Genomic DNA, 15,005 nt, shown 5'->3' with positions numbered 1-15,005 from the left:
TGGTAACAAATTGTGTTTTATGACTTATATTATGTTAGCCTATTATTTAGCTCTTAGCCTTTGTTAGCTTTTACTTCTTTTCTCCGTCCTTTTTGATAATAACAAGAGGGAAGAAGAGGCATGTTTGTTGTCCAAATTTTGCAGCCATACATTAAAACAAAATCATTAATAAAAAGGGAGTTAACAAGATAGGGGGATCATGCTTATTATGGACAAACAAAAGCTCATGCACTACAAAATTTTCAATGGTTGTCATCATCAAAAAAGGGGAGAATGTAATCTCAAGCTTCTCCATAATTACATGAAGCATTTGTTTTGATGAAGTCAACACATATAAAAAAAGATGAGCAAAAGAACTATGATGGCATTTGGAGCATTTGCAACTTTTATGAAGATTAGCTTTGTGATTGATCTTCAAATATTTGGTAAAAGCTAAAACTGAAACATTAACATTTTAGTGCTAAAAAATATCTCCTTTATCATACATATGCATTACCCTATCAAGATATATCATTGCCCTTTTGTTCCAAGTCATTTACATATGTTTTTCACTTTTTAGCTCCAGAGTAACCGGTTACCAGAAACCAAGTAACCGGTTACCTCAACTCTGCAGTGCCTCTGTTTACATGTTTTTGCTGTTTTTAGGTGAAGTAATCGGTTACCATAAACCAAGTAACCGGTTACCTGGGCAAAAATTTCAAATTCCAGTTAGTAACGTTACATGGTAACCGGTTACCTCATTTCAAGTAACCGGTTACCACTGAACCAGTATGTATTTTTCAGCATGCTTTAAATCCAAACGAAATTATATTTCACATCCTTAACCATTGCATTGTTCCATCAAAATGCAACCTTTCTAAAGGGTGTAAAGTCATATATAAATACCATACATATTTATTTTCAAAACTCACCTCTTTCATACAATTTACAAACCTTATTCTCACAATATTTTCAAATAAAGTGTTCATCATTCTTAAACTTTCAGTGAGAAATTTTCTGCATTGTTACATACATATTTCAGAAAACATTCTCATATATTCATATACCTTGAGCACTAATATATCTTTGTGAATTTTTTTACTTGAAAGGGAAGATCAATCAAGTGATTGATTCATTGTACCCAAACTTCTACTCAAATTATACTTATAATTATATCTTATTTTTCAGGATTGTTGAAAATAAGATTATATTGACTTGTTATCCAGGATTGTTGGATGTAAGGGTTATTTTATTAATGATAGGATTGTTCTCTTAATCATTTGGATTGATCAAGGAGAGGATTGTTCTCTTGATCATTTGTTAGTCAATCACAAGAGGATTGTTCTTGTGGATTGCATAGGCTATTGTAAGGTGCTTACATTAGTAAAAGTCTCTTTCATGTTGAAAGGGGACTGGAGTACTCTCGCACTGTGAGGGGGACCAGTATATATCGCAGTGTCATTTATTTTTCTGCACTTTACATTATTCATAACATCATCATAACCATAAAAATAATACCATCATCTCCAAACACCGATAAAATTTTAAAGTACCTAATTCACCCCCCCCCCCCTTAGGCGCACTCTTGAACTTACAAATCCATTGGGATAAAAACATTAATAAGGGAAAAAGAGTACAACATTACGCTCCCCCTGAACATAACACATTTAGTTCTTCTTTAAAGATCTCAAAGGTGACACATTATAATATTTTGTACATGCTTCTTGAAAACTGATGTAGGAAGTGCCTTTGTAAAGAGATCTACCACATTATCACTTGAACGAATATACTGAATATCAACCTCTTTGTTTCTTTCAAGTTCTTTTGTGAATGAGAAAAACTTAGGAGGAATACTCTTGGTTCTCTCACTTTTTATGTAACCTTCTTTTATTTGGGTAACACATGTAACATTGTCTTCGTATAAAATTGTTGGATTATTATCAATTCGTAAACCATATAATTCTTGGATATGTTGAGTTACATATCATAACCATCTACACTCTTTGCTTGCTTCATGGAGGGAAATTACTTCAACATGATTTGAAGTAGTTGCTACAAGTGTTTGCTTTTGCAATCTCCATGATATTGGAGTGTTACCATATGTAAATATATATCCAGTTTGTCATTTATAATTATGTGAATATGACAAATATCATGCATATGCATAATCAAACAAAACTGGTTTTGTATTATTCCTTTCCAATGTCTTTTTGTAGGACATGAACTAAATCTTGTTAGTAAATTCATGGAAAAAACTATATCAAGTCTTGTATAGATAACAAGGTACACGAATGCCTAATGGCACTAAGGTAAGGTACTTCAGAGCCAAAATCTTCTTCATTACCATCCTTATGTATAAATGGATCATTATCAATATTAAGTGTTCCGCCCATCATTGGAGTACTCAAAGGGTTTTCTTTGTCCATGTTAAACCTTTGCAATACACTTTACGTATAATTTGATTGATGTACTATTATACCACTTTTAATATACTCAATTTGTAAACCAAGGCAGAACTTGGTTTTTCCTAAATCTTTCATTTCAAATTCTTTCTTTAAGTAATCTCTTGCTTCCTTAATTTCTCTATTAGTTCCAATGATATTTAAATCATCAACATAGACAATAATTATTAAAAAACCATATATTATTCTTCTTATAAAAACACAAGGGCAAATAGGATTATTCTAAATAGTCTTCTTTAAGTAAGTATTCATGTAGCCTATTGTATCACATGCGCTTGGATTGTTTTAAACCATAAAATATTATTTGCAAGTTTTCTCGCTACTTCTATTGCTATTACTCCCAAGGCTATGACATCAATCAACCTTTACTCCACCCATTCAATAAAAAATCGTCAATTTTTCAAATTCGGTTAGTTTTCTATTTTATTTCTTTTTTTGTTTGATGTATTAGTTTGATGTTAAATGCATTATAGGTTTATTATGGTACATTAGGATGCATAATAGGTTAATTATTGAGGCATGCATGTAAATTATTTGAAGGTTGAAGTTATAGCATTTGTACATGTTTTCTTCTTGCATTTTCTAGTTTTAGGAGGATATGAAAGTTAACCTGTATATTTTGTTGTTCTGTAATGTGGAAGTTAAGTTCTGAATTTTGGTTTTCTGCTTTGTTTTTTATTTATTTTGCATGTTTTGTCCCTTGGGTTTAACTTCTCAGATTATGATATGATTTTTTAGTGTAATTACAAGTCAAATGCCAAAAACATAGACATATTAAGGTATAGAAGAGTGACCCCGCATGCTTTCATTCAGAGGGAAGAAGCTAGACCCTCTTGTCTAGCCATTGGTGCTTCTTCATTCTTTGTTGAAGCATAATCTTTTTGAGCTCACGTGTCTCTAGCATCATCCTCTCAGAGACCAGAGTCACTATTGTTTACCCTGATGTCCCAAAAGTCCAGCATGCTATTGTTGTTCTCGATATTTATCTAGGAGGCCTCTCAGACACCTTATTGATTTGTTTGTATGTAGACCATGTTTCCATGCACATGTGGGATAGAAAGGTAAAATAAATATTTTTTATTATTTTTAACGTATATGTAATAATGTCACGCGGTAGGAAGATTGCAAAGCTGGCGCAGCCTGCTGAACCATTGTTTCATAATATTATGCATCTATTTGTACTTTAAGATTTATCCAGGATTGAGTATACATTTGTTAAACACGATTTATTGTCTGCTTTCATCAAGAGAGGTAACTCAAAGACTTTTTCATCCCATCTTTCATTCAGTGAGATGTCCATCACATTTAATGATGGGTCGTCCCTTTTGCATCTTTTCATCACGAGTAGATTTTTAAACTACTCCAAACTCACTAGACCTAACGCATTGGATATGATGGTGCAATATTTGGGACTTGGTCCTGGTGATGCCCGACAGGAGATGGATGACACAGGAGGATGTCATGCCAGGTTTGGATTTCTAGAGACGTTGTACAGATACCACCCGGATGTGGAGTTTGAGGATGTAACATGTAACACCCGAGGCCGAAGAAGGCGAGGGGTGGTTGCACCGCATGTAACACCTAAGGCCGAAGAGAGCAAGGGTGGTCGCCACATCGGAATGGGAGGAATCTTGAGGCTATGCAGGTATGGGACTGCATGGTTGAAGAAAAGCTTATAAGGATTGATGTGTACTACCTATACCAACAAGATGCATCTTCTTTTCGGTAGCTCGTTCCATAAGAACTCCACAGTTAAGCGTGCTTGACTTGGAGTAGTATTGGGATGAGTGACCTTCTGGGAATTTTCCTATAAAGCGTGCGAGTGAGGTCAAAGCATGCTAAAAAGACCCGTGTTGGTTTGTGGGGTTAGTCGATCATCCTGAAAGCAGTCTAGGGCGTTACAAATGGTATCAGAGCCAGACCTCTCCCAGTACGATGTGGTTCGAGGATGAACCATGCGGAAGCTAGTGGGTATGTAACACCCGAGGCCGAAGAAGGCGAGGGGTGGTTGCACCGCATGTAACACCTGAGGCCGAAGAAGGCAAGGGTGGTCACCACATCGGAATGAGAGGAATCTTCAGGATATGCAGGTATGGGACTGCGTGGTTGAAGTGTATATATATATATATATGGTTTGATTACATAAGTTTATGGTATTTTGATTATATGTTAAATTTATAACAAAACACCGCCAAAGAAGGAAATTTAATGTCCTGGGGGTTAATACAGAAAGACAAAATAACCTTTTTGGTCCCGTAAGTTTACCTCAAGGTTCATTTTGATCCCTTAACTTAAAAAATGTTCATATTGGTCCCTTAACTCTTCAAAATATTTCATTTTAGTCTTTTTTGTTTAATTAGCGACGGAAAAACTTAGAAATCTGCCGCTAAATTTGTGCTAATTACAAGTATTTTGAGGGGGTCTGAATGTTAAGTTCCGTATTTTTCTAAAATATTTTCAAATATCCTAAAGGTGACTCTTCACTACTAAGGGTGAGATGAGAAAAAAAAATCAAGTCATAAGAAACAAAGTCAAGGTATAGATTAGAAGTGAAGTTGAAATTGCACCCATTAATAACTTGATCAAAGTGTGTTACAAGAACAAAAACTAAAAAGCCTCGTCGTCCTTGTTCTTCAAAAGAAAGGCCCAAAAACAAGAACAAGATCAAAAACTTGGGCCATTTTGGAGAGGGCTGGCTCTATCTCTCTCTCTTTCTCTATGCTATCTATTATTTATGTGTATACATTTTTTTACAAAAGATATTGTTAATTTTTATACACCAACAAATTCCTATTGCTAAAAGAAACAACACTATCAAAGTTTGTAGTTAGAATTGAGAAATACAACGTCTATAACAAGCTTTAATACGTTGTTTCTTTTGCCTAGTTTCTTGTTTCCAAACTTGACCAATATCTTGTGCAATTTTCATAGCATCATATGATGAACCAGAGAGCCCTCTCTTTGTAAACCCAACTGCATAAAGTCCAACATTTCCTTTCCAACCATTTGGAAATGGTGACTTTGGAAATCCATTCTTTGAGAAAAACTCGCCTTCCTACACACACAAATTAACCAAAATATGATTACTTCATTGCTCCAAGACAAAAATACTACTTAATGAAAACAAATGAAGTTAATACCATAAGTTAATTTCGAGGTTCGTTTTAATCCTTTAACTTAAAAATGTTCATATATAGATGTTTTAATTCTTTAAAATATAGTATCATATTAACCTTGTTGTCGAATTAGCGACGAAAAAATTCAAAACTTTATCGCTAAATTCGTTCCTAATCAGAAGAGCAATAATTTACTCAATACATTTTGAAAAGTTAATAGACTAATACAAATTTATTTTAAAGTTAAATTACCAAAATAAACTAACATGTTCTTGTTTTCTTACCTTAAGCCAAGAAGGAACATTGCTCCTATAACCAGTAGCAAGAACAACAGCATCAACTTCAATCTTTTCACCATTAACAAGCTCAACAAAACCATCACAAAACCTCTTAATTCCAGGAACTACTTTTATATCCCCAGATCTAATTTTCCCCAAGGTACCAATATCCAAAACAGGTGTTTTACCCTTTGTATTCTTCAGCTCCAAAGGACCCTCCAATGGCCTCTTAATCCCATACTTCTCTATATTCCCAAAAACCAACCAAGCCAACATCAACAAAATCTTGTCAACCAACCAAATAGGTAACCATTTCATCATCATAACCGCCAATTCAAATGTCGATCTCCCCAACATTTCTCTAGGCAACACATGAACCTATTTAACCAAAAATAAACACAATTAGTTTGACTAGAATCAAAAGGAATAAATCATTTTATAATTTTGCTTGTTGCCTGGTTGTCTACTATTTCTGTGTACAACTGGTTCGAGAGTACTTACCGAGCTGCGAAGAACAATAGAGGGTGATGCATTATAATTGCAAAGATCAAGAGCTAGTTCCATTCCGGAATTCCCACAACCAACAACCAAGACTTTCTTTCCTCGAAAACGTTCACCCGATTTATAATCACAAGCATGAATAACTTCGCCATTGAATTGACTCAACCCTTCGATATCAGGCACAACACACTCTGCATTTTCGCCAGTAGCAACAACAAGCCACCTACAAATATACTCAACCTCATTTTCATTGGAAACGGTTTTAGTTTTAGTTTTAGTTTTAGTTTTGGTTTTAACTCTCCATAATCCACTAGTCTCGTCATATTTAGCAGACGAAACACACTCGTTGAACTGCGGGTTGATTTCGAAGTGTTTCGTGTATGATTCGAGGTAGTTTATGAACTGTTTCTTGGTTGGATATTCAGGGAAGTCTTGTGGGAATGGGAAGTTGGGTAGTTGGCAGAATTGTTTTGGGAGGTGTAGTTTGAGTCTGTCGTAGGTTCTGTTTTGCCAGAGTGAAGCTATGCAGTTTGATCTTTCGAGAATCATGAAGGGCACTCCTTGTTGTTTGAGACATGCTGCTGTTGCTAAGCCTGATGGTCCTGCTCCTATGATTATGGGACCGTTAACCCAAATGCAACGAGGTGAGATTGAGTCTTGTTTGTTGTCGACTAGGCGGAACAAGTTCTCCATTGAGAGTTTGTGGAGAAGGGTTTGGGTGAAAGAAGTTGAGAGAAACTATGGTGGAGAGTTGAGAAAATGAGTTTGGAATGAATGGTGAGAGAGAAGAGGTTGAAGGGCCTTAAATAGGGGGTTTGGTGTGTCATGAAGTGGAGAGTTAATGTGAGTTTTCCCTTATTCTTTAAAGGAAAAAAACTTGGTAACAATTCATGAAATCGACCGACTAATTCAAATAGACCAATTCTATTATCTATTATCGAGGCTTATTTAAAGCCAGATTAAAATTATATATAGATTAACGTAATACAAAAATTAGTTTTTCTTATTATAACTTAAATATTTTAAAAGAAATATACTCTTAGATCTTTTAAATATGTCATGTCTCAAACTTTCACCAAGTGACCCAATTTTAGGGTTTGATATTTCATTTGTTTTTATTAAAATTGTTTTTTCTTTCATAAGAGAGTATTTTATAATATTTATTATCATTATTATTATTATTATTATTATTATTATTATTATTATTATTATTATTATTATTATTATTATTATTATTATTATTATTATTATTATTATTATTATTATTATTATTATTATTATTATTATTATTATTATATACTACTAACTTGGCATGCTTCAAAAATGCAAGTTAGCATTAATTTGGTGGGGACTTATTCTTTCCTTCTAAAGTTTTCTCACCACATTGCCTATTTTACTTAAAAAAGAATTTCATCACAATATATATTTTTAGAGTTGAAGTTGGTTCACTTGGTAAAATTTGGCTCCATATTCTATAGAGATTTAAGTTTGAGTTAATGATTTAGTACTTGTATTCATTTTACATATTTAAGAAGGATATATTGTCTTAAACAATACTCTAGCATAAGAAATGATGTGTATATAAGAATAACATTATCGACCTAGATTTTATAAAAAAAAAATTAATAGTCTAAATTTGCTTTATTTGATAAAATTTGTTTTTTAAAATTCTAAATCTAGCCTTTTAATTCTTTGTGGAAGGAATCTTGGGAAGTAAGAATATGGCTCCAAACAGACTTGTAATTTATATGAAATCCATGAAGGACATAAGCCATGAATACATTATATCTAGTTTCTCAATCTTCTTTTTTGAATCATCATTAGTAATTAGAAGCTTAAACTTGTCCTTGATGACTAATCTCGTTTAGCATAAGATATGATGTTGTCCTCTGTCATCAGAGTGTTCGTACAATTATTAATAACACCATAGAGACTTTAAATATCATTAGAATATACATTTTTAGCCTTCTAAATATCTTAACATTGTTAACATTGTTGTATAGTGATAATGGATTAACATAAAAAAAAAATAATCACTAAATTTCTAAGGATGTGTTTGATTCAGGATAGACGTAAGAAAAAATATATCTAATTAAATGTGTTTAGTTCATATTTAAAAAAGGAATTAGAGGAGAGAAGAGTAATACCCCTAAAAATTACAATTTTTATGTCTCCTCAAATTGGAAGAATGTGAAGGATAAGGAAGAAATGTAATTTTTTATATGAATAATGTTAACTTGTGCACTTGGAATATATATTAAAAAAAATACAAATAAAAATTTTGTACGGAAAAATATAATAAAATAATTAATTATAAAGTAGTATTAAATTCAATACAGAATTTCCAAAAAAAGTAATTATAACTAGAGTTATCTCTTAACTTAACTTGTGCCTCAAAAGCAAAATCTAGCGTTACCCTTTTTATATTTAAAAAATAATTATATTTACTTAAACATTCTAAAATTTTAATGTAAATTATTTTAACCTTGAAATTATTTTCATATTTGTGTACTTAATGTAAATTATAATCAGTACTTTTGGTGTTTTTAAAATTTTTAGTTTTTATGTTTGTTTTTTTTTTTCTAATTTTGTTATATATCATGTTTTTTTTATATCAAATTTTAAACCATTCATTCTATTTTTTTTTATTTATTATAAGTTTTTTTGGTAATTGTTTTATTAGATGGTTCATCACGATTTAAAAGTTGTTATTAACACATAATTTAATTTGTTTCATAAACTTTTAATCCGAATCAAATATATTTAATTTTTTAACTTTATGTGGTAAGTTATAACTTTTTTAATCAATCAACATTACAAATTTTATGTTTATTTATTTATGCATATTTTATTATAAAAAAAGTATTTAAGAATTTTTATATTTTGAATATTATAAAAGTTATATAAGATTATAAGGATAGAAATGTAAATTATTAATAAGATTTCTCCCCTCTACTTGTGAACCAAACATATCTACATTCTACTATCAAACATTTACTCATCAATTGCCCAAACAACCCAATATGCCCTTCACTCCATTTTTCATTTGCACTACTACAAGGACAATAACGTAATTAGCAAAATATATCTTCCAAAATAGCTACTTTTCTCATTCTATGTGACAATTGTTCCAATGTGATTGGTCAAATTAATTATTTCAAATTCCCTCCAACATAACATTGCTCTCTATCGTACAAGTGCATTCTTTGCAACATTGAATTCTCTTTCTACTCTCACTTTTCCCTTCAAACCCGAGCGGTTTCTTCACCCTGCCTCATGCTCCGGCGCCGTCATCTCCACCTCAAATTCATTCAACAACTCGTCGGAGCTAGCTATGCAAACCACAACAATGAAAAACCATACTCATCCTAACTCAATCCGCATACATCATTCAATATTAAACTCATCATCACCATCAAAATCAACATCAAAATCGTGTGCATTGATGATTCATCATCACCGTCGTCATCACCATAGTAGGAGAAAGTCAGTGTATCTCTGATTTAACATAGCTTCTAATTTTTAGATTTTTCTGATTTTCAATTTTAGGATTTTGATTTTTCTGATATAGAGTGTTGGTATAGAGTGTTGGTGTCGATTTTAAACATTGAGACAAAGTCAAACACATGTTTTATGTCCCCGAGTGTTGCTTCTGTACACCATGTTTTGATGCATGTTATGTGTTTTTTTTTAGATATGGAATGATTAGAGTTTATATAAAATAAACATGGTTCATTTATTATGGTTTGTTTGTATTTTTTACAGATCTGGTGTGATATTATAACTTCCTATGTGTTTATGTTTTTATTTGTTGTATATTATTCTGATTTTATATGCAAATTTCTTTAATTATTTATTTTCTTTAACCATTTTTATGATTGAAGGATTTCTGCAGAATTCTATGATCTTGGTGACTTGGGCAGGTTGCTTCTTCAAATTGTATCTGCATTGCATTTAAAGTATCAGTTCTCACTGCTTCGCAAGTTTCAAACGCCACGTAAGTTCTTCAATGCTTTTTTGCCAGTTTGGGCCAAGTTACTACTGAGACTCTTTGCCTGCAAACCTTACTTGGTGAACTCAAGTTTCCTAGTTCTACTCTTGGAGTGCTATGTGATGATCAAAGTTTTGTGACCTTAGCTCATAACTGAATGCTCAATGTTAGGTGTAACACCCCAATTCTACCCCGTAATTATAAGCGAAAATCAGAGTGCATTAAAAAATATTCATCAAACGATGGGATGTCACATTTCGACTTAACCAAACAAACATACTTATATTGCATTTAACAAAGATACATAGCATTCGGAAACAAGACTTTATCCAACAACTTCCAATTTCAACTTATAAACATCTTTCGATTCAACTTAAAACAAATGTCATCATGGAATACAAAAATTAACTAATAACGACTAATCCCCCTGAGTGCTACGTATCAGAGCAATAAACACCAACTAGACTTTCCATAAAGCAACATAAATACTTCGTGAAGTCACTTCGAACAACCACATCTAATCTTCAGTACCTGCCCATTTCCCATGGTAGGGGAAATATCAGCAAAGGGGTGAGATATCTTGCAATATAAAGGAATGTATGATAAATAATATAGGAGATATAGATCATACATAATTTCACCACTTCGCATCACATAGCATCTTACAACAATTTTCATCGCAAAATAACTTATCAATATTATACGACTTTCAAAACGGCAACAATGTCATTAATTAATTAAGACAACATATTCAAATTCATAATTATAATATCATTACGTCACAACAACATATCATCGTCTCAACAATTCAAATCACATAATCAACTTATGAAATGGAAACAATGTCAACAATCAACCATGACAATATATGCAATTCACAAGTAAGATTCCAACACATCACGACAAACATCTCATCATCACGTCACGACAAACATCTCATCATCTCAATAATACAAACACAATCAAATGCAATTCAAATGCGACTCGAATGTGACTCAAACTTATGCAAATGCATGTGGCCCCATTTGGAGTAAAACTCCCACGTCTCAAAATTTGCCATTGGACACATTGTCGCTATTTTCCATTAAGGTCGTCGTGTTTGCCATAGTTTTCAGGCCGTCGTGTTTGCCATAAGTTTCAGGCATGCATTATGCAATGGATGCGACTCAATGATGCACATCCACAAATACCACATAAACAATATGTCACAACATCGTCTAAATCACCATCGAACATTATCAATATAATGTCGAACTTCAACAACAACAAAATCATCATCATTCATAAGAATACATCACTTCACAATCACATCGCTATGTTGCACACATCATACAACAATACTTCACTTCACAACAATATTCATAACATAAAGCAATTCAATTCAAGGAAAGGGTTCATAAATATTTCCAAGAATATTCAAAGCATATACAATGGATAGACATCAATTAGAGCTTCATGGAAGTTCAAATGGCATTTAAAAACAAGTTACGGTTCAAAAGATACATGATGTCAAAGTTTGAACAAGTTTTGCACAGCAAGGTCCGTTTAGCGGCCTTCAAGTGCGCTTATGGAAATAAAATTTTAATAACCCCGCTTCAAGCGGACTAAAACAATAGCAAAATACAAACCAGTCTCCGCTTAGCGGATTGGCTCCGCTTAGCGAGCCATCTTTAATTTTCAAAAATAAACAGCATATAATCATATCACATATCATGCCAACAATATTGTTATCAATCAACACCAATTCACATTTACATAAATATGATCCAAGTAACATGTTATCACTCACATATAAATCATACTCATAGTATCCACCAATTCAACAACTCATTATACATGTAGTAAACAATTACCAATATATTTGTGCACATCCTCATCAATTCATTACGGTATACAATATGAATATATTACAATGTATCATATCAACACATATTATTCACATTTCATCAAGTCATAACACATATTCACATACATACAACCACATCATAATTAAGTCATCAAGTAATCATTATCCACAAGAACATTCAAATAACACATATTCATTCACACACATCATGAATATTACACCACATAACATGCCATCACAATGTTATTCACAAATTATCAAGTTACACCGCACATATACATAATTATATGTTAACAATATCATAATTTATTCATCATGTGCTAACCATTCTACTTCTATCATATAGATAATTTCATTAGCTTCCCAACGCTTCGAACGGTGCATAAAACGGTGTTACATATTAAAAGATACATCATTTCAAAGTTTGAACAAGTTTTGCACAAACAGGTCCGCTTAGCGGTCTTCAAGCGGCTAGGGACAGTAGCGAACCTTTTTTGAGCTCCGCTTAACGGACCACCAGCGCGCTTCAAGCGGGCTAGAGCTCCGCTTAGAGAGCTTGTGAATTTTTCCAAATTTAGCAGCATCCGCTTAGCGAGCCTGAGCCCGCTTAGCGGACGCGCGATTATGCAGAAAAATAATAATCAATTAAACATGTAATCATAACATCTAACATCATTAATCATCAATTAAACACATATAATCATAACATCTAACATCATTAATCATCAATCATCATTCAAAACATGTTTTCAACCACAAATTCATGCAATTTCATCATAAACCCTAACAATACAAAACTATGAAATTGAAAGGTTAAAGGTTGAACATAATTCACAACATCATTCACTCATCTAAACCTCTAATAATACATCAAATTCTCAGTAAACCATTTACCAATTTTGAACATTCATCAACATTTCAATTCTTCTCACATTCATGGATTCCAATTATGAGACCTAACTTCTACCATACCCATCATCATGCCAACCCTTAGAGAGTAAGAATCCCACCCTTACCTTAGAAAAATCCTCATCTTCAATGGAGTCATTTCTCTCTTCATGCCATAGCTTTCTTCGTTCTTCCCTTCTTTCTCTTCTTTTTCCACAAAATAAGTTATGAGACCAAACCTCTAAAACCCTAACTCTTACTACTCATTCTCACTAATGGGCTTAACCCATAATCCATCCATTGTGTTATATTCCTTCCACTTAGGACCAATTCATAATATCTCTCTAATTACTTAATTAAGCCAAATAACACACGTAAATAAATAACCCCACAACATAAACGAATATTATTTCCAATAATATTCCATATCTACCATCGATCCATAACTTAATTATACCGACTCGCGAATTCATAATCCTCTAACTAATCCGACCACAACTTAACTGCACAAATCAATACATTAATCCAAATTACGCCTTTAGAATAATACCGATAAATCTCGACTTCGACTAATTCCATTGAATAAATCCTTGATCAATTTAATTAAATAATTAATTAAATTCGGGGCGTTACATTAGGAATAGCACACATGAAACTTGGTTTTTTGTAAGAGCAAAGGTGCTTGGTTGTTACAGTGACACTACAATCATCAACATGGTTAGTATGGTGTCACCTGTAATTTGATAATTGTACATTTAGTTTCTGACTCATCCTATATATAGTGCTGAGATCATTCATTTTAATTTAGTTAAGAATTTCATTTTACTTAAATTAAAGAATGGATTTCTATTATCTCTTTCACTAAAACAATCACCATGACATGTTCCATATACAATTATACAGTTTCTACATGGTATCAGGTTCGATTAACAGATGTTACATTGAGTGAATTGATGCCGAGAATATCAGAGCATGTATCTTTGCTTTACTTACGTAAATGACTTTTTATATACACTGTCTGCCAACATATGTTTGATTACAACATGTAACTTCCTTGCCTTTTAACCTTGATAAGTAAGTGATATATGATTTCTCTATGTATTTTGAATCCTTTTATGGAACTTGAGCCGTTTTTAAGAAACGTTTATGCGCCAATGTTTATGTCTTTGATATTTCAACATTTTGATTTGCATTGTTTCCGCTTTCTTATTGGCTGCTTATTTGTTACTTATATAATTATTTTTGAATTGGATAATTTACAGGGAATTCCCATGGCTCCTCTTTGGGATTTCAGCAAGGGATAATTTGTTGGAGTTCTTTGCGTTTTAGATTTTAGTTTAATTTAAAGAGAGGTATGTACGTATTTTTCTATTCACTTTTTATGTTGGAAAGTTTTTTTATAACTGAGCTCTTGTCATAATGGCTTTTGTAAGTTCCAAGTGACTCAAGGGCTAATATACAACTGATGCAAGATATAGACAAAGACTAAGCCTGGTGAAAAATGACATGTTTACTACTGTTGCTATTGATTTTTCTCAGACAATTTGCACTCCTGGTATTGTGTTTTTGGTGGAAACTAGCTACTCCATTGTTTACAGCAGAAAGATGTAAATTGTTTGAATGCACCATACATTTGCCAAGCATCAATATACATCATAAATTTTATACCAATTTTAGAAATTATACATCAGTTTTGCAATTACAATTCCTTTTATGCATTTTTATGGTATTTTTCTGATTTACTTCTAACTGATGCAATGCTTCAGTTTAAGATTGTGGTTTACTAACCATGACTTGTATCTCTATATATTCAGGGGAACAAAATTACTAATTTATGGAGATAAAAATCTGGAGTTACTGAAATTTGATAAATTAGATATCATGCAATCACCATTTAAGGTACCATAATCAAAGACAAACAGTTTTTGAATTATTTATGGAAGA

The 15,005-nt window shown here is 32.4% G+C and overlaps 1 protein-coding gene across 1 annotated transcript; it reads right to left on the bottom strand.

The window, feature by feature from the left end:
• Nucleotides 1–4,980: 4,980 nt before the first annotated feature.
• On the bottom strand, nt 4,981–7,126 carry LOC131619468 (probable indole-3-pyruvate monooxygenase YUCCA8). The gene is made up of 3 exons (XM_058890560.1): nt 6,337–7,126; nt 5,842–6,213; nt 4,981–5,496 (listed from the first exon to the last, which is right to left on the bottom strand). Exons 1-3 carry the CDS (start codon nt 7,027–7,029, stop codon nt 5,269–5,271), a joined length of 1,293 nt encoding a protein of 430 aa, XP_058746543.1. The 5' UTR covers nt 7,030–7,126; the 3' UTR covers nt 4,981–5,268.
• Between the last annotated feature and the right edge of the window lie 7,879 nt (nt 7,127–15,005).

This window comes from Vicia villosa, linkage group LG1, assembly GCF_029867415.1.
Source record: "Vicia villosa cultivar HV-30 ecotype Madison, WI linkage group LG1, Vvil1.0, whole genome shotgun sequence".
Lineage (NCBI taxonomy): Eukaryota > Viridiplantae > Streptophyta > Magnoliopsida > Fabales > Fabaceae > Vicia > Vicia villosa.
The sequence above is the reverse complement of the archived record's forward strand: the minus strand, read 5'-3'. Positions and strand labels throughout refer to the sequence as shown.